Genomic DNA, 19,259 nt, shown 5'->3' with positions numbered 1-19,259 from the left:
CCTGTAAATTATGCTGCGATGGAATGACACGTTAAAATTGAGGCTCTAGTCAAGAACACACGCATAATATTTTGACATCGGTTTATTTGCCTAGAACTTACCGCATATCCTGCATTTAATATTCGAGACAAAGTCCTCAATAATAATTTACTTATAAATATACACATTACCCAAATAAACCTATTTAAAAAAAAAATGAATCACTGAAAAAACAGGTGGTCTTATTAAAAACACCAGTGTATACAGTGCATCAATATATGATATTTAATCTTCATGTACAAGCAAATTTATTAATACACGTTTATAGTAATTCCGTTTTAGATGCGAGCATATAATCATATCAATCATAGAAATTAATATCGTATTATGCCATAATATAGTGTAAAATATGTATAATAATGGCGGCGGGGCGCAGAGCGCACAAGGCAACGCAAAACACAGAGCGGCATTTCGGAATTACATTCCAAGCTACCTACTATTACACCGTACGCGTATATCTACATCGGATGAAAACGACGCCGACTAGCATAACTATATAATTTGTCTAAACGCAGAGTAGTCGGCGGACACCAGTAACAAATAAAACTACATCCGATTCCCCTCACGAGTTTCATTACAATGAATCCTTTAATGCTCACTTCAGTCGATCGTACAGTATAAGTAGTTTTCATCTCGATAGGACATTTTTTTTCTATTATGTATATAGATAATCTTTATAATATAATTCTTTCTCACTAATATCTACACCGTTTCCAAGGGTTACAATTATATATAATCCTCGTCGGATAGGTCAGACGCGCGGTCGACGGCAGTCGGCGCCGGGGCGGCGGCGCGCGTTACTAAGGCAGTATCGTCTATGCCGGGTCTATACGGGCCTCTAGTGAGTCCATTTGCTCCAAGCCTGCAAACAGACACCAATATGATACTTCAAATTATAACATCATTAATGATAATTGTGTTCATATTAAATTTACTCATATACGGCGGTTTCAAAAATACTTGACTTCTGTCTTAGACTTTCTCGACGATCTTTGTAATCGCGTAAGTCAGTCCCTCCGGTACTTGGATTTTATTTTTACTTTACAGATCTGACCATCATACCCCATTACAAAGTACATAATGTTACTATTGCAATAGGATCGTTTTTCTGTACTTTATAAGTGTCATATTTTGAATAAGTGCAATAAATAAGGCATACAAATATTGTCCAATAAGACTAATAGAGCATAACTATAGTGAGAAACCGATTTTTATCAGTTTAATTTTTACACATGCATCCAGATGAGATGCTCCATTTTGTAGGAAGAGAATGTACTGTACCTGCTTGTCAGGGTGGTGGTGCGGCTGGTCCCAGTGGTGGTGCGGGTCGGTAGGCGTGGGCGCGGGCGCGGGCGCGGGCACGGCCGGCAGGTACTGCAGCGGCAGCGCCTGCGACATCAGCGACAGCGCCGCCGCCGTCGCGCTGCCGCCCACGGCGCCCACGGCGCCCACCGCGCCCACGGTGCCGTACGCGCCCTCGAGCCCGTGCCCCACGCCCACGTGGCCGACACCCACGCCACTCATTCCGCTCACACCCTGCGTCAACGTGTTGCCGTATTCAATAAACGCTAAATTGATGTTTTTAAAAAAATGACACTAGTTTTATGAACATTTATTTATCTATCAAAAGCTATGTCCACAATTGTTATAAATATGAGTACTTACTACCAGAGGGTGACTTAGTACAAAGTCGTTTGCTTGGGTACCTCTGTCCCATTCGTGTTTCTACCGTGAAGCAGTTGTGTTTGCATGGCTGTGTTTCGGTTTGAAGGATGGGATATGGCAGTGAATTTACAGGTTACAGAGGAATATTACCTAAGTCCACAGGAATGGCAACGCATAGATTATCATGAGCAAAACAATATACTCTGTTATGTCCATGATACTGCTCATGTCTATAGACGACGATTACCACTTTCCATTAAATGGGCCATCAGTTTGTTTGCCATTCTAAGTTGCATAAAAAAAAAATACCTGGTATCGGTCGTGATCCGCGATGGGTCCGTGATAGGGGTGGTGTAGGTGTGACCAGTCGTCGCCGGCGGTGAGCTTCCAGGCGCGCTCGGTACCGATGGGCCGCGGCTTGCGCTCTTCCTCCTCGCCCCAGCCGCTGCTGCTGCTGTTCACGCCCACGCCCACACCCACTCCCACGCCGATACCACGCTCTAGTAAGGACTGAAACCAGGCGTAACTATTGAAGAATCGTTCCACAAAAGAGTCGATTTTAATATTGACGAATTTTGTATGGAATCTATAAAAACGTAACTATAAAGTTATTATCAAAATTATGTTCTAAATTAATTATAGTATATACTATTGATTTCCCTTAGACGCCTTTTAGAAAAGAAAATGTAATTTGAACTTTTTCTTGAAAGAAAATAGAAATAAATAAAGAAAAAAAAAATTACAAGTTTAATCCCCACTGAGGAATCCTATTTGAGATCCCATCACAACAGTGATCAATGTAAGGGCAGTGCAACCTGCTTGCAATCATATTCAGGGTGCCATTGGTACTGCTTCGCACCATACGCACCAGTGACGCGCATCTTTTATACATTATGGCATAAAAGCAATCTACGCGGGCTTCTGCAAATATCCTTGATGAACTATAAAATCGTGGTAACCACAACAACACCCTGAATGCATTATTATATTAAATACGAATGTCGTTACAGGATTTATATAAATTTTTGGGTATACCTAGCTAACAGACTAATACATATAAAAGAATGCACAATATGATCTAAATGAAGTGATTTTTGAATGTTTTCAGCAACTCACTTGGTAAGGATGCTGTTGTTGCTGTGCATGTTGAATAGATTTGGGGGTCGGCTGCTGATACGAGAGCATCAGCGCGCTCAGGTTGCCCGCGGTCGTCGCGTTCGTTGTAAACATCTGCAAACAGGGTTAAACACATCAACGCATGAACAAGCTGATACCTAAAACTGACTGAAGTTTAAAATAAGAACATCACAGAATGAAACTGAACATAACTTATTTACCATTCACGAGGATTAAAGCTCTATGTATAGTAATATTTTTGAAATTGGGGCAGTCGAGGAAGAATGAGCAATCGCTAGTTTAATCTTACCAGAGAGGGATATTTTCTACAAAAGTCGTTTGCTTGGGCACCTCTGTCCCTTTCGTGTTTCTACTATAAAATAGTTGTGTTTACATGGCTGTGTTTCCGTTTGAAGGGTGTGAATTTACAGGGTACAGAGAAATAATATCCGAGTCCTCAGGAATGGCAACGCATGGGGGTATAATGGGCGAAACAGTATACTCTATGTCCATGGTACTGCTCGTGTGTATAGGAGACGATTACACCACTTTCCATCAGGTGGGTCATCAGCTTGCTTGCCATTCTAAGTTGCATAAAAAATATTTCATCTTGAGTTATTTAAAATATAAATATTGAATTAAAAAAAAAATCAAATAATGTTTTTTTACAGTTATCCAGAGTCATTTACTGCAATAGAAAGTGGTATTGTCTGATCTAAATTTCTGTACTTAATTACGCTAACTGGACTGCATTATAATGCCCTTATTCATCCAATACACCTGTACTATACAGGTGTACCAAATTTTACAATGATTGGGTAAGCTGTTAAAGTGTTAAGTATAACAAACCAACACACCACTTTTACATTTATAATATTAGGATTTAGTACAAAATTGGTCATAGTCAAGGAACAGATTTTCTTATTTAAAACCAAGATGGGTTACAGTAGTTATCGTCATTATATAGTAGAATAAGTGGCTGATCTGATCATCCTCAAGTCTAACTGGCGATCAAAACTGCGGTTTATCTACCTTTCATCAAATTTAAAACTTTTATATATTTATATTATGAAAAATGCTACAGTGGAGTTTCTTGTCCATTTTTTTCAGCTGAAATTTCAATGCAATTCAAATTTCAATTGAATTCGTAGTAAAATAATAAAAAATGACTATTAAAAATGCTTGTAAGTTTTCTGGAATACAATATATTCCAGGAAACTTACAACCATATACTTACCATCAGGTGGGCTGTATGCTCGTTTGCCACCTCAGTGGTATATAAAAAATATATATTCTTATTCTAAAACTAGTATTAAGTGTTACCTGTGGCTGCTGGTTGTGCTTGTGCTGCATCAGTGGATGCCGCTGCGAGAAGTCGGGCGCGCGCGGGTTGAGCCGCGACACCGCCTCCACGCCGACGCCGCCCACGCCGCCCACGCCACCCACACCACCCACGCCACCAACGCCCACGTAGCCGAGCCCCAGCGACGTGCCACTCATGTTCACGCCGCTTGACATCGATACCTGGAAGGAAAGGGATTGTTAGTAATACAGACTACAAATCTCGTTGCTAGCAATATACCCTCCTATCAAGTCGATCTCCACGCGGTTTCCCCTGAACACTTCTTCTGGTTAATTTTTGTGGAATTCGTCATGATGAGCCAACTGATCTGTTTTTATCCTCATCTATCATTCCTCACTGATGCTCCACCAGCGTATACCGATAACGCAGGTGGGGATACCGCTCCATTATGATTAGTAAAAAAAACAGACATTGATACTTGACAATCGTGTGCATTGTTAGATCTGTAGTCTGGAATTAAGTATTAGGTAATGACATTAAATGTATTTTTTATACATATTATGTAATCATTTGATATATACCAACAAATTCTTTCTTCAGGAATGTGTTTAGTTTTATGCACTATCAATTTCCATATAAACTTTAGGTATACTATTTTTATATTTATTCTTTACAATATAAATCATCTAAATACAAAATATTACATTGTGTATTGGTGACTTATATTTTACGAATCAGAAAATATTAATTACAGAAATTAGAAATTTTACCATTATACTGTGTCCATTCCGTGAGTTGTCTTGATAGACAGGTCCATTCCGGGATAATCCACTCATGTCCATAGCATTAACATTGTTGCCTGTGAAATTGAAATACTTTATTTAATATTTTGTTATTCTTAACCCCACATTACGTCATAGTTATAGAATACTGACGGATCTGACAAAAATTACATATAAAGATCCGTCAGTATTCTACGACTATGACGATTATATTGGATGAGGAGTAAATATAGAAAAGGCAGTTGTGTTAGTAATAAATTCTTTAGTTGCGAGTAAAAACTCAGAATTATAGAATTGATTTTCCCTAGAGCCTACAGTATGGGGTTCTTAAAAAATAATGTATTAAGGTTTCTTTAAGTTCGACAATACGCACGTGACACCCCTGGTGTTGTAGATGTTTATAGGCCACAGTAACTGTTTATAATTAGATGGGCTGTATGCTTGTCTATCACTTTCTTGGTAAAAAAAAAAATTAGGAAATTAAAATTTGAGTGTTATGAAGAAAACATATTTTACATCTTGATATCGAGATTTGATTACAGCAATTTTTTTAAAAATAATTTCATATAGAAATTTTATCAGATTTTGCTAATAAGGCTAATTTCTAGAAACCATTCCCGACTATTTAATAATATTTATAAAACCCACAAAAAGGTTTTATTTTAAATCCACATATGTATTTAAAAAACTAACACAGTAAATTAAAATATGGCCGCCAACATGCAACTATTGAGCAATATAGCATCAGTGACGTCACAGGGAAGTAACGCTCTAGTGTCATACATGAGTTTTTATTTTTACTATTTTTTACTGTCTCCCAAGAAAGAAAATGTACAAACGGTGTGTTGTGTCAGTTAGCACAAATATTACTGTAAAGACACTGAAAAAACTGTTCATTAGTGTGCCGAAAATAATTACAATACGCAAAAAGTAATTACACCTTGATCATAGAAATCCTAATGCATTAGTATAGTGAACGATTTAACGTGGATGCATATTTTGCTGTGTCAACCGTTTATTGTTATAAAGAAGAATCGGTATTGGTGACGGTTAGTGGTGTCTGAGTGTGCAGGGTACTGACCTATGGGCATCTGCTGGTGGTACTGCTGCTGCGCGTGCTGCGCGTGCTGGGCGTGCTGGGCGTGCTGCGCGTGCTGCGCGTGCTGCGCGAGCGGCGCGTGGTGCGCGTGCGCGGGTGCGTAGGCGGGCGGCGGCGTGGAGCCGTGCGACGACGCGCGCGAGCACGGCGAGCAGCCGCCGCCCGCGCCCGCGCCGCCGCCCCCGCCGCCGCCCCCGCCGCCGCCGCCGCGATACCCGGGCGCCTTGCTCACGTCCACCTGCCGCACACCACAACGCCGCGTCACTACCGCGCACAACGCACACCCAGCGGGGGGAAGGAATTGTTCATAGCGGACACTAACAAGCCCATTGTTAACAATATACCCAACCAGGTCCACCTCCTCCTAACTATCACGGTTAAGTCCTGACGAATTCATCATGACGAACTAACTGGCCTGTTTTCACTGGTGCTCCGCCATCGTATCCCGTTAGCGCAGACGGGATCACCATTTCATTATCACCCATAAAAAAATACACCAACAACCCACTACTAATATACTTGTCGCTGTATACGATCGTACGGAACTGCTCACATTTGATTTGCTAATACAGCCACACCAAGAAGACTCTTTGTACAAGTTATACAATCAAGACTTTGGTACCTCTCCTTCACCAGTTTCTGCCATAAAGAAGCTGTGCTCACATGGCCACATTTCGGTTTGAAAGGAGAGAGATATGGTAGTGAATTTATAGAATACAAAGACATAGCACCATAAAACTCAGAAATGATAATGCACGAGAGATACTATAAACATCACAATGAATTCTGTGATACTGCTGGTTCATATCTATAGGTGACTATTTCATTAGGTGAATTTTCAGCTTACATATTCCAACGCGTCGAAACACATTCTATACTAATCTATACTAATATTATAACGAAGTAAATTTATGAATTTGGATGTTCAGGGTAATCTCTGGTACTACTGATCAGGTCATATTACGGTTATTATGTCAGCGTAACACTGAGGAATACTTAAACTCAGCGTCCGTTATTCGATCGACAGTAATTCAGTAAAGGTGCATGTCCTCCCACAAGACAGTCCCTGTTATCCCAGCGACTGAAGATACTTGGTAGATGGAGCTAGCCATGGAGTAGTGCGTACCTGTGGCGGCGGCGGGTCGACGTTGTGGTGCGGCTCGGCGGCGGGCGGGGCGCCGCCCCACATGCCGGCGCCGCCCGTCGACAGGCCCTTGAACAGCGAGTACTCGGGCGGACACCCGCTGCCGCCTCCGCCGCCTCCGCCACTCGCACCGGCTCCGCTGCCGCTACTGCTCGACTGCAATCGACACCAAATCACTCATTGTGGTGTTTATATATGTAATTATATTTTTATGATTTCTCAAATGCTGGCTTGACTCATATTGGGACTATTTTTAAAACAAAATTCTTGTTATTGTACTAGTTTTTTTTGCCTAATACTGTGTACTCGAGAATTTCAAAATAGATAATAAAATACACCTCTTCTAGACGGTGTATGTGGATAAAACATGCACCACATTCTAAAGTAAAACTTCAGGAATACAACTGTAAAAACCGTATTTAATTTGGTTTTAATGCGACGCCAGAATATTAAACAATATTTTAAAAAAAAATCTGTTTTGGCATCTATTAACCTTATTGATATCCCATACATCAATATTTCTTAAATATCTCCATGTAGAAATAATTTCGTTTAAATTTCATTTTATTAGAGTAAATAGCTTTGTAGGATCAATATTGCAAATTCTGCCCATCTAGTAATTATATATATTTATTAAATTAATATATGTTATCATACATAGAAATTTCTAATTTGGCAAATAACTTCTATCGTATCTGTTGTTTTTCTGGAACCACCCTCACTGTTATAACTTTTTATGGAAAAAGCTATTATTATGTAGGGTACTAAAACATAACCTATCATCAGTTGTAATATGCCATTCACAATAAAAAACCATGATTAATTTGTGTTGTTCCTTATTTGATATATATATATAGTGTATATAGTAGAACAGAGATGAACAATGAAGTAACATACCTGCGGCGTAGTGTTAATATGCAACGCAGAGGTGGGATTAGTCGCGCTATCTTCGTTTGAATTCCAAGCGTTTGTATTGTCAGGACTTAGCTGCAAATTAATGTTTATTATTAGTAAAATTATAATTAATCTAATTATTTGTTTAGTTTTTTTAATACACGTAATTGAAAGTTAAGAAGCCATGAAAAATGTATTGATATTTCTAAAATTTTGTATATCATGGTGGCTTTTTAGTAGGGTAGTATGTAAAGTAATCATATCATGTATTTTAAATCAATATAAGTATTTTTTTTTTATACAACATAGAATGGCAAACAAGCTGACGGTCCACCTGATGGAAAGTGGTAACCGTCGCCTATAGACATGAGCAGTACTATGGACATAACAGAGTATACTGTTTCGCCCATGATACCCCCCATGCGTTGCCATTCCTGAGGACTTAGGTGTTATTCCTCCGTACCCAGTAAATTCACGCCATATCCCACCCTTCAAACCGAAACACAGCCATGCAAACACAACTGCTTTACGGTTGAAACACGAATGGGACAGAGGTACCCAAGCAATCGACTTTTGTACAAAGTCTCTCTCTGGTAAGTATAAGTATATGCTTTATTGACTATCCTTACATAAATAAATAAATAAATAATGATACCCTTTGCAATTTTGTTTATAATATATAAATTTTGTTTATAATATATATATATAAGGGGGATGTTTTCCATTTCAAATAGAGAATATTGCCAGAGAAGTTAACATTTTTTTTTTATTTTAATAATATTTATTCGATTTAAGTCAGCTCAATTACCATTATAAACATCAAATATTTATTGAAAAATAAAAGTAACATGAAAATACATTGTTTCTTTTATTTTAGTTAAATTTCATCCAAATACTTGTTGTACATATGTTACATAATATCACTTTACGTATTAGAACATGTTATTATGAATTACATGACTCCATGCCGATATACTAAAAATATTTGTATTCATGAGTATGATAGTTCGTATTAATCCGAGTGCTATAAAAATGTATTTAAGTATCAATTATCTATAATACTTGTATAATCTCTACCTAGTTTTGTTTTAAATATATTAAATAATGCAATATGTTTAATAGTATTTGTTTTATATATATAAAAGGGCGAATGTGTGTACTTGCGAGTACGTACCTGCAGCGTGCAATCTGCGTGCGGCCGCAGCTCTTCTTCAGCGGCAGCGGTGGCCGCAGTGGTGGCGGTCGACGTCGCCACCGGGGAGGCCTCGCGAGCACCTCGCAGTGGTGATACGTTACTTCCCGCTGTCGACGCTGGGCTTGCGCCGCTCAACTGTACATTTAATTTGTATAAATATTTTTATGTATCATTCAATATGAAAAAATGGGCAGTAGCTACATGCAACATGTGCCCATTTGTAATAAAAGTTGTATTACAAATTGTATATGGATGGAAACAAAAGGTAAAAAAAAAGAGGAGGCAATAAGATTAGCCCTTGGAACTTGACGATTTTTGTCTATCTTGTAATCTCTTATTCGATTTGTTTTAGTTGTTGTTATTGTATTATTTTGCTAGTAAAAAAACTGCTAGCAGCATAACACGTATATTACATTTTTATAAACAGACATGTCAAACTTGAGTGGTTTGTCTGTGGTGAAGAGTCTCGCTGTGTGTCCTTACTAAATTTGCACTGGCATCTTTGTTGACACTGGTACCTTTAATATATTGCTAGTTGTTAGAAATATTTTTCAAATTTTCAATTATCAAATTCCTAACATTATTCTTTTTTTGAAAAATTTGGGTTGCACCTCCAAACTTTTTAAAATGATTTTTCTATGAAACTATGATAGATATTTGAATAAAACCAAAACGACATGGAAGCTCTTAATAAGCTTTATATTATATATTTTTCAATTCCAATTAATTATAAGGTTGCAAAAAACATGAGCTAATGCAATATAGCTCCCTTTGTCAGTTTTTTTCTTGTAATGTAATATGGGGCTTTTTAAAAAAGTGCCTAAAAACATTTAAAAGACCTTTTTTTCTAAGTGAAAGTATCATATTACAGAACTCTCGAATTTCATTATTACACTCATCGACTAATTATTTCGTATTCCTTAAAAAAAAAAAAGTATTGTATATCTATTGACTTTCAAATAAATCATGTTTTAAGAAGTAGGCAAAGGAAACCTCCGCAGGTGATTAGCGAACGTACCTGCGGCGCCGGACGCGGCTTGTCGGCGTGAGTGGCGTGAGTGGCGTGAGCGGCGGGCGGCGGCGGCGGCGGCGCGGCGGAGGGCGGCGGCGCGCTGCTGGCGGTGAGCTTGGCGGCGAACGTGTGCGAGCGCGCGCCCACTATCGCGCCCGTGTACGACAGCGACGACTTCACGCCGCTCGCAGCCGCCGGCGCTGGCGTCGCCGGGCTCGACGTCGACGACCGCTTGTCGCTCGCTGACACTGCGCACCGTTACACTCAGTATCACATATACTCTTATATATTATATTCATATGATTACAAACTTTCTATATATAATGTGGATAAATATTACTGCAGCCTCAAGCTCGTCATTATACCTACTGATTTCTTTTGTACTATTCTTGTTTTATTTTCCTATTTTTGTTTTAAACACCAATAACGAAACTAGACGCAAAAACGATGTACGACACAAGCATATAGAATAGCACAGACGAAGTAACCATTAAAAAGTCTTTATTTATTCCTTAAAAACAAAACATATAAATTTTCTCAAAAGTTTTGGTTGTATTTCGATTCATGTTTATTTCATCCTCTCCACTCCAATGTCGAGTGTCACTCGACATTGATTTTGTACCATACCAAAAGGGATTATAAAGATTAAAATTAAGAATTATAATATAGTATCCTGTAATTACTCATAAAGTTTATCATATAAGAAAAAATCAATTTTATTTACAAAATACGAAAGACCCCCTAAAAGTTCATAATGAATTTAACCTATATGCAACCGATGAAGCAAATTAAAGCACTTCCATTATAAAGGTAACGAGCGGCACTCACCGTGCGAATGCACCCTGGACGCCGGTCGAGCGGGCGTTGCCAGCAGAGGGGTAGGGGCGGCAGCTGAGGCGGCGGCGGGGGTCGCGGCCAGCGGGGCGAGGGCCGCCGTGTGCTTGGCGCCCCGCGACGCTGGTGTCGCTCGGCTGCTGGCGCCTCCGCTCGCGCCTTGCTGCTGCACCGAAATGTTAACCTTATAACCTATACCTCTAAGACCACAATCTTATCACAGATATATCATGTTTGGCCCTGCAATTTTGTAAGAGAACTTCTCAAGAGCCTGATAAATATACAAAGATTATTTGAAAAATAGAAAACCTTTTATTCATTGATCAATTTATTGGCACAAATAATTTTATAAGTTTATAACACATTTATTACATATTTACATTCCTCTGCATCCGAGAGTTGCCTGGAAGAGATTGCTTTTAGCGATAAGGTCGCCTATTGTTTTTTCAGTGTAACCTTTCCTTGTAGTTGTTTGTATAATTTTTTTAAATACGTTTACTATTGTAATTGGTTTATTGCCCTGAACTACTACAGACATTAAAACTAAATGTACCAATTAAGTCTTGAAGGCATAATTCTACTCTATTTGGCCCACTAGTGTCATCAAATTATAGACAAAATTCGTTCCTTTGGCGAGCTAGCAACAACTTTAATACTCTTTCTAGAACTCTTCATATCCATCTATTTTCAAGAAATATAATATCAGTGGGAACATTACAGTACGAAACTTCTTATTAATTTCTGATTATTTTGCCTGTTCCCAAAGTTTATTTTAAAAAGATACTATATGACTACTATATTTTTTTTTTGCCTTATTTTCTTTTATCTACTGTACTAATTTACTGTTATTACAATTATGGTTGTGTATATAGGGATGTAATATGTAGTTACAATATTTATACATAGTTGTTAATGCACCACCTACTTAATTTTCTGCTTGTCTCATGGTTGACTGGTAGAGAAGGCTATTAAGTGTTAAATCCGCCATATGTAGACTTACTTTTAATAATTATGCATTGAAGTTTAAATAAATAAATAAAATATGACGTACCTTTGGCGGTGGTTGTTTGGGCGTCTTTGGCTGTAGTGGTTGCGGCTGAGGTTGTGATTTGGCGGCGGCGGCGCGCGGCAGCAGCTGCGCGATGTCGGCTTCCGGGTCGCGGATCATGGCCGCGATCAGCGCACCCGCCTGCTTCGTCGCCTCCGCTGAACCCCTGTCAACATGGAGTTATTAATTTATTCATTTAAATAACTTTGTTGACATAAAGAAAATATGGTACTAAAGCGGAGTTAATGCTATATGCATTATCCTCCAGTCAACCCTGTTTATAAAATATGCTGGGGGTCTACCAAGAAATGGAATTCCGAATTTTCGGACTCAATTTCGTGTTTTTGTACATACCGAAATCGACGCAATAAATGGAGCTTAACATTTCGTTTGTCATAAATCCGACTAGCATGTCTCTGTATATATAAACAAACATTGTTCTATAGTAAGCGAGTACTGACTTGATGGTAATAATTCGCTCGCCCTGGCCCTTGCTCTGCTTGTCGACCTCGATGTGCGCGCCGGTGGCGGAGCGGATCGCGTTAATGTTGCTGCCGGCGCGGCCGATTACACGCGATATCGCGTGCGACGCCACCGACACTTTCTTGCACCTATACAGTTACGTACAATCTATTTATATGAAAATAGCATTAGTATATTATATACATAGACAACACTTTAGTTGTCTATAAAGAACGTTTGTAAAAAATAGACATTTTGTTTGTCGATAGAAAATTTGCGTGTACTGTATATTTATCACCAAAGTCGATTGCTTGGGTACCTCTCTCCCATTCGTGTTTCAACCGAGAAGCAGTTGTGTTTGCATAGTTGTATTTCGGTTTAAATGGTGGGATATGGTTGTAAATTTACAGGGTACATAGGCATAACACCTTAGTTCTCAGCAATAGCAACTCATGGGGGGGTGTCATGAGTGACACAGTGTACTCTGTTATGCCCATGGTACTGTTGATGTCTATATGCGAAGATTACCATTTTCCAACTTGACAAGAGATTAGCTTGTTTGCCATTCTGAGTTGCATAAAAAGAATTCATTTTAGTTCTTACCCAGGCTCGACGGTAGATAATGTCTGTACGCTTGATTTGCGTACGACCTCCTTCCATCCCTCCTCGCGCCTGCCGCCGACGCAACCACTCTTAGGCGAAGTGCTCTTGCCTTCGATCTCCCATCTATTTATACATTTGCAACATTAATCATTTGGGAAGCAATAACTTTTATAACATTGAGAAAGAATAAAATTAAAGAGTCAATAATTTACAAAATTAGTTCTGAAGAAGTGTATTTTTAAAGATTTCAGGGCTTGTTAAGTATTGAACTATCACATTTGCAGTATAAAGCCAATGAAAGATTTTATTTCAAATTAATTATGATTAACAGAATTTTTACTTATTTTTTAACTCTGTATTAAATGTACCATATTAAATGTAAATAACGAAAATGACAACGTGTTGCGATTCAAGTAAGGTCTTCTCATATTAATTAATTAATTTTAAATGGATTTATGGTTTTGTTAAGAATGCATTATTGCATGCACTAGGAGTAAATGCATTTAGATCAGATGTTAATTTAATCATATTTTTACCACCACAGTATATACATTATAAATCCCGTAATCACCTCATATTGTCTACAGTCTACATGAAGCAAAATAATATTAATTAAAATACGAAATAAACAAAAAATCAATGTCAACTCAAATAAAAACATGCAAGTAACAGCTACGTTGAATAAATCATAACAAAATAATGCAGCATGCAGTATCCGATTCATTATAATTATTTACACATATAATACAGTAACATCAAAAAACAGAGGAATTGAGGACGAAACTTTTGACACTGATTCATGTTTGACATTTGACATACTGACGCGGGTATAATGACGCCACGTGATGTTGACATTATCAATCTCAACTTACTGATAGCTGTTGTGTATCTTTTTAGTTTTGTCGGATGTGTCAACGTCGCTTTTCGACCAATTTGGTCTAGATTGCATCACGCGCGGTAAACTAATCCCGTTTACGTGTACTTTTATGTTCTTAGTATTATCCTCTTCGAATTTTCTGCAATAATAATATTTATTCCTTTACCCGTGTCTGTAATTATGTGGATAGTATGTTTGAATGTATACAACAGTAACAAGATAAAAGTGAAATATAATAGAATCAAGCATACTACTTGCAAATTACACAAATGCATGCATTCTATGGTCAATAATCTAAAACCCAACCAATATTAACTACAGTTCTTAGAGAATCTTGCATATGAAATTGTTCAAATTTATCTATGCATGGGACCGACTACTAGTAAAATTAAAGTTTCGTTCCAATTTTCAATAGTTGGAAATCTCACATATTAAAAAAAATACGTTAACTTGTTTTAATATATAACTACCTACAGTTAATTTTCTTAAACTATGTCGTCTCTTTTATTTATATAATTTGAAGAGGAAGAAAGAGACAAAATATATCAATACTAAAACGGTTACATTAATAAAAGGTAGTATCTTCAAGTTATGAGAATATTACATATTTCCATAATAAAAGGGTCAATATTACAAATTATTGACAAAAATGAATTCCCATTTCCATGTTGATATTAAGTAAAAAAGCTTCCATTTTATAATCCGTTACGTGAACGAGGCGTTAATGTGTACAAAGAAAAATATAATTAAATAATAAAAAAAAAACATGTTATATAATATTTTACACAATATAAAATAAAACCACACCACACTCTAAACTTGTAATTTAAAAGATACATTATGATGTGCATGCAAATGTTTTAAGTAATTTTTACTAATAAAGATGTTCCACTAGCACATCAGGAACTTTTAAAACTGGAGATCCACTTTTTATGGAAAAAAATAAATAAAAAATCTGATATGAACATTTGTTGAAAAGATGCATCCATTTTAGTTTTAATGATTAATTTGGCCTGTTCTAGAATTGATCGACCTTTTATCAACCTTTGGTAAGGGGAAAAGCTTACAAGCCAGATTTGGCTAACCTTTGGACTTTAAAGCAAAATGTTTGTGTTGAATGAAGGCCGAGACTCACTGATTTTAGTTAAACCATTAAGGAAAACTTTTACTTTGGTCGACTTTTAGACAACTCTTAGGAGAAAGGAACATCTATGATAGGTTTCTTTAATCTTTGATAAAAAAAAAAATCTACACAGAAAGCTTATGCAGAATTTGCTTCACTCTGTTAAATATTGGCAGATGAAAAAGATTTTAAAGGAAAAACTCATTTTGGGATTAGTTTACCTTTTACCACAACTTAGCAAAATGGAAAACTTATGCTAAGATTGGTTGAATTTTAGTCAAACTTTGGCCAAAAAAAAAATCTATGAACGACCTCTCCAGTGTTAAATGTTCCAAATCAGTAATGTAAGACATTATTTTAACCCTCAGCTCTTACTTGTCATGTTTCTTGTCGGGCTGGCGTCGTTCAGCGACGGTAGAGGGCGTGGCTGTGGTTGCTGCCGCAGATGTAGGTTTAGCAGGAGTAGCGGGCGGCGATGAAGGCGCCACGTTCTCTTTCTCCTGTTTCCTATCCGCTTTACTCTCTTTTTCAGGTTTTGTCTCTAACTTTTGTTTACTCTGTGAGCAATTTAATTGGAACTTATATTACGTGTGCTGCGATACACGTACGATATTACATTAACTTATAACTAAATATTGTATTCATAGACTTGTGAATTACGAGAATGAACCAAAGTGAAGCGAGAGAAAAATAATACTATTTTCGAATGCTGCAATGAGTAAATGGTTTTCTTATACTTTTATTGATTTATACAATATTTTTTAAGTTTTAATTTAGACTACTAAGGTATAATTTATTTATGTATTAATGTATTAAGTATGTGAAATACTTTTTAAGATTAGGGTATGATGAGGCTGACATATCCTTATAAGATATAAGCCTCTAAATAAAATAAAAAGTTTTAATTGAATAAATAATTAACAGACTTTCTTTATTCATAGCTTCTCGGACATACAAGTATAATAATATTACAACAGAAAATATCGACATGTAAATTTTCAGTACAAAAAACATTTCATAAATTAAACAGTGCAATTAAATGAGTTCCAAAAACTATTTTCAAATATAAACTAACCCTTCTTGGGAAAAATCGTTAAGATTATGATTTTGCGTCCCTGCATTTCATTTAAGTTCAGCATATAATTTCAGACGAATCCTTTACTTAGACAGAAATTGATACAATACTAACATGTATTGTGATCATAAACGCTTTTAGTATAAATGGTAATGCTCACTTTGTCCGGTTGTTTCTTAGGAGGTAGCTGCACTGGAGGTGGTGTCTTTTCTTCTTTCTTTTTCTTTTTGTTCTTCACACTCTGCGATGGAGGTGCTTTGACGTCCGAGGAAGAACACGAGCCCTAAAAGTATTATTAGATATTGACAAAACATGGCTAATTAGGAAGGAAATAATATCATACTGTCAAAAATACGCCAATAGATGTATCTCGTGGCTTCGCCTGCGTTTAAAATATAACCTACTTGTGTACTAAAAAATTTAATTCAAATCCGTTCTAATAATTTTTGCATCGAAGAATAGCAGACATTCATTTATCTTCATATAGATTCAAATTTATAATAAAATTAATAGGATTCATGACACGTTGTAGGTTACATAACACGTGAAGATATTAGTAGACGGTTGCCATTGGGGTGAATGTTACACTCAACAATTTGAGGGAGATATTAGAACATATATATTTTTTTAATGGGTGAAAATAAATTGGTAACCCCGCCCGCGCTATCGGTATACACCGACGAGGCACCAGTGGAAGATGACAGGTCAGAATGAATGCAGGTTAGTTGGCCCACCATGATGAATTCGACAAGAATTAAACATGATGGTTTCTAGGGGGAAACCGCGTAGAGGTCGACCTGGGAGGGTATATTGCTAGTATGGGGCTATTAGACCCCATTACTAACAATCCCTTTCCCCCATTTCAACATATTAGAATATAATAATGGCAGAGGTGAGCTTACCTCTGTCAGTTGCAATAATTTAACTTTAAAAAGCTTAATTTAAAAGGTGGACTTAACATCATATGGCATTATCTACCAGTCAATGGCCAATTAGTTTATTAACTGTAAAGTTGTTTGTTTACCATGTTTTCTTTTATCATTATCATCATATAAGCTTTTAACTGTCCACTGCTAAAAATAAACCTCTTCCCAGAGAGATTTTGCCAGTAGATGAGGGAAATGTTTTAAGAGGGACGCTGCTGCCCATCTCTAGCCCTTCCTTACTTGCCTCTTATGGCACTCACGGAAAAGGAATGGGTGGCCAATCTAAGCCGTGGCTACACGGGACAGTTTTCCTTTACTACATTGGGAATTAGAATCAACATTCAAAAGTTACACTTGATTAAATAGTAGAACTTGGAAATAAAACTTAACAGTGTAGGTATACGCTACGTAATCGTCAGGCACAGCGCTTGCGTACCTGCGAGTTAGCGTCGATGCCGGAGTCGCCCTCCTCCTTGGCGGCGGGCTCGTCGTCGGGCTCGCCGCCCTCGGAGCACTCGCCCGACGCTTTCTCCAAGTACATCGAGTTCTTGTCGTTCTCCGCTTGTAATTTGCGTCGCTCCTCCTGTGTGCACCGACACTGGTCAGTACTATCATATTTATAACAACACATCTAATTGTACAGAAAATTTATTGATCTGACATTTGTTCAATCCGTATGTATACAATGAATTAATGAAAAACTCTTTTGTTTCCCTCAAAGGCTCATATAGATTACAATGAAAATTATCAATGTATTGTACAAACATAGAAACAAGAATGGGCGCGAGCACGCCTATTATCTATAATACTTCGAGGTAAAATCTCTATAGGTACTTTTTACATTCTTTTTTCAAAATGATGTGTAATAAAAAATATTAATATTTTTTGTGCCAGCACATGTTTACTATATACTAGTTATTAATATCAAAAGTGTAAAAGTGTTATATTGAAACCAACATTTATCACAGAAATAGAAATTAAAATCACTAAATTATATCAGTTCTCATGCCATTAATTCACAAGAACACATTTTAATTAGTAGTTGTACTCATAATGTTAAATCACGTTGATACAGTTGACAGACAATTAGTTAGCTAGTTAGTTATCTTAAGCAATTCAGACTCGTTATATATTTATATATATAGATAGATACTCTTTATTGTTTCTTCCATAAGAATACAATAGTAAACTTTTATAAATATAAACAATTACAAGAAAATATTACACTAACAGCGATCTCTTCCAGGCGACGTCTGGATGGAGAAAAATAAGTAAAAACAGATTGACTGGAGGCACGAAACTGTTCGTTTTTTATATACATATAGAGATATGCATACATATAATCATGTGAATATATAAATGTATATTTTAAGTTACTAATACATACTTGTATATAAATTCTTGTATAAATATATAAATACATATATATACATAGATATGTAATTACAAAAATAAAAATAAAACTTAAATATGGTAGTAAGACACAAAATACGAATGTGACAACTATATTTTAAAGATGGGATGGAGTGTTGTTCATTTTAAGAATTTAAATATTGATTTTTTTTTTACTATTTTACAATCTCACCTGATGGAAAGCGATGATGTGGTCTAAGATGGGACTCGCGGGCACACGAATAGCCTATTTACATTTTCCTTAAATTGGTGCAGATTATATTTAGATGGAAAAAATAAAAAGGGAGTTTTGCCCCTTGGCCGTACGCATGATGAAGGAAGACACAAAGCGCTTCGTATTCATAAATGGTATGTCTACGACAGAAGGGTGGAGGTTCTCTCCGTCTGGTCTTCTGATGTCGAAAGGGTGTACTACTCTATTTGTCGCTTTCATACGAAGTCAGTACAAATTGACTCAGTTATACATAGAGATCTAAACATTGTGTGTTTGGACTAGAAGTAGCTTTTCAACTGAGAAAATTCTACTCTTTCTTTTTTTTAATGTTACACAACATATTTATAATGAACTGTGGATTGATTTTAACAACTCCTTATATAAAGGAATTTTTATAATGCCCCTTTTTGGCATGATTTAATTTATAGAATTCAA

At 36.9% G+C, this 19,259-nt stretch overlaps 1 protein-coding gene across 1 annotated transcript in view; it reads right to left on the bottom strand.

Moving 5' to 3' along the window:
* Nucleotides 1-66: 66 nt before the first annotated feature.
* The window catches only part of LOC113518991 (ankyrin repeat domain-containing protein 17), a 64,890-nt gene continuing 45,697 nt past the window's right edge, over nt 67-19,259 (bottom strand). Inside the window, exons 30-48 of the mRNA XM_052898588.1 lie at nt 17,634-17,780; nt 16,432-16,554; nt 15,572-15,753; nt 14,069-14,212; nt 13,197-13,319; nt 12,593-12,742; nt 12,135-12,297; nt 11,078-11,249; nt 10,256-10,497; nt 9,217-9,372; nt 8,046-8,135; nt 7,131-7,304; nt 5,987-6,242; nt 4,894-4,982; nt 4,144-4,344; nt 2,821-2,934; nt 2,014-2,214; nt 1,321-1,575; nt 67-901 (exon numbers count right to left, since the gene is read on the bottom strand). Of these exons, the coding sequence (XP_052754548.1) occupies nt 878-901; nt 1,321-1,575; nt 2,014-2,214; nt 2,821-2,934; nt 4,144-4,344; nt 4,894-4,982; nt 5,987-6,242; nt 7,131-7,304; nt 8,046-8,135; nt 9,217-9,372; nt 10,256-10,497; nt 11,078-11,249; nt 12,135-12,297; nt 12,593-12,742; nt 13,197-13,319; nt 14,069-14,212; nt 15,572-15,753; nt 16,432-16,554; nt 17,634-17,780 (3,006 nt within the window). The 3' untranslated portion in view covers nt 67-877. The remainder of the gene's footprint in view (nt 902-1,320; nt 1,576-2,013; nt 2,215-2,820; nt 2,935-4,143; nt 4,345-4,893; nt 4,983-5,986; nt 6,243-7,130; nt 7,305-8,045; nt 8,136-9,216; nt 9,373-10,255; nt 10,498-11,077; nt 11,250-12,134; nt 12,298-12,592; nt 12,743-13,196; nt 13,320-14,068; nt 14,213-15,571; nt 15,754-16,431; nt 16,555-17,633; nt 17,781-19,259) is intronic.

This window comes from Galleria mellonella, unplaced genomic scaffold, assembly GCF_026898425.1.
Source record: "Galleria mellonella isolate WM207_F2 unplaced genomic scaffold, CSIRO_AGI_GalMel_v1 utg44, whole genome shotgun sequence".
In the NCBI taxonomy this organism is placed as follows: domain Eukaryota; kingdom Metazoa; phylum Arthropoda; class Insecta; order Lepidoptera; family Pyralidae; genus Galleria; species Galleria mellonella.
Note: the sequence above shows the minus strand (reverse complement) of the source record. Positions and strands in the feature narration are given on the sequence as shown.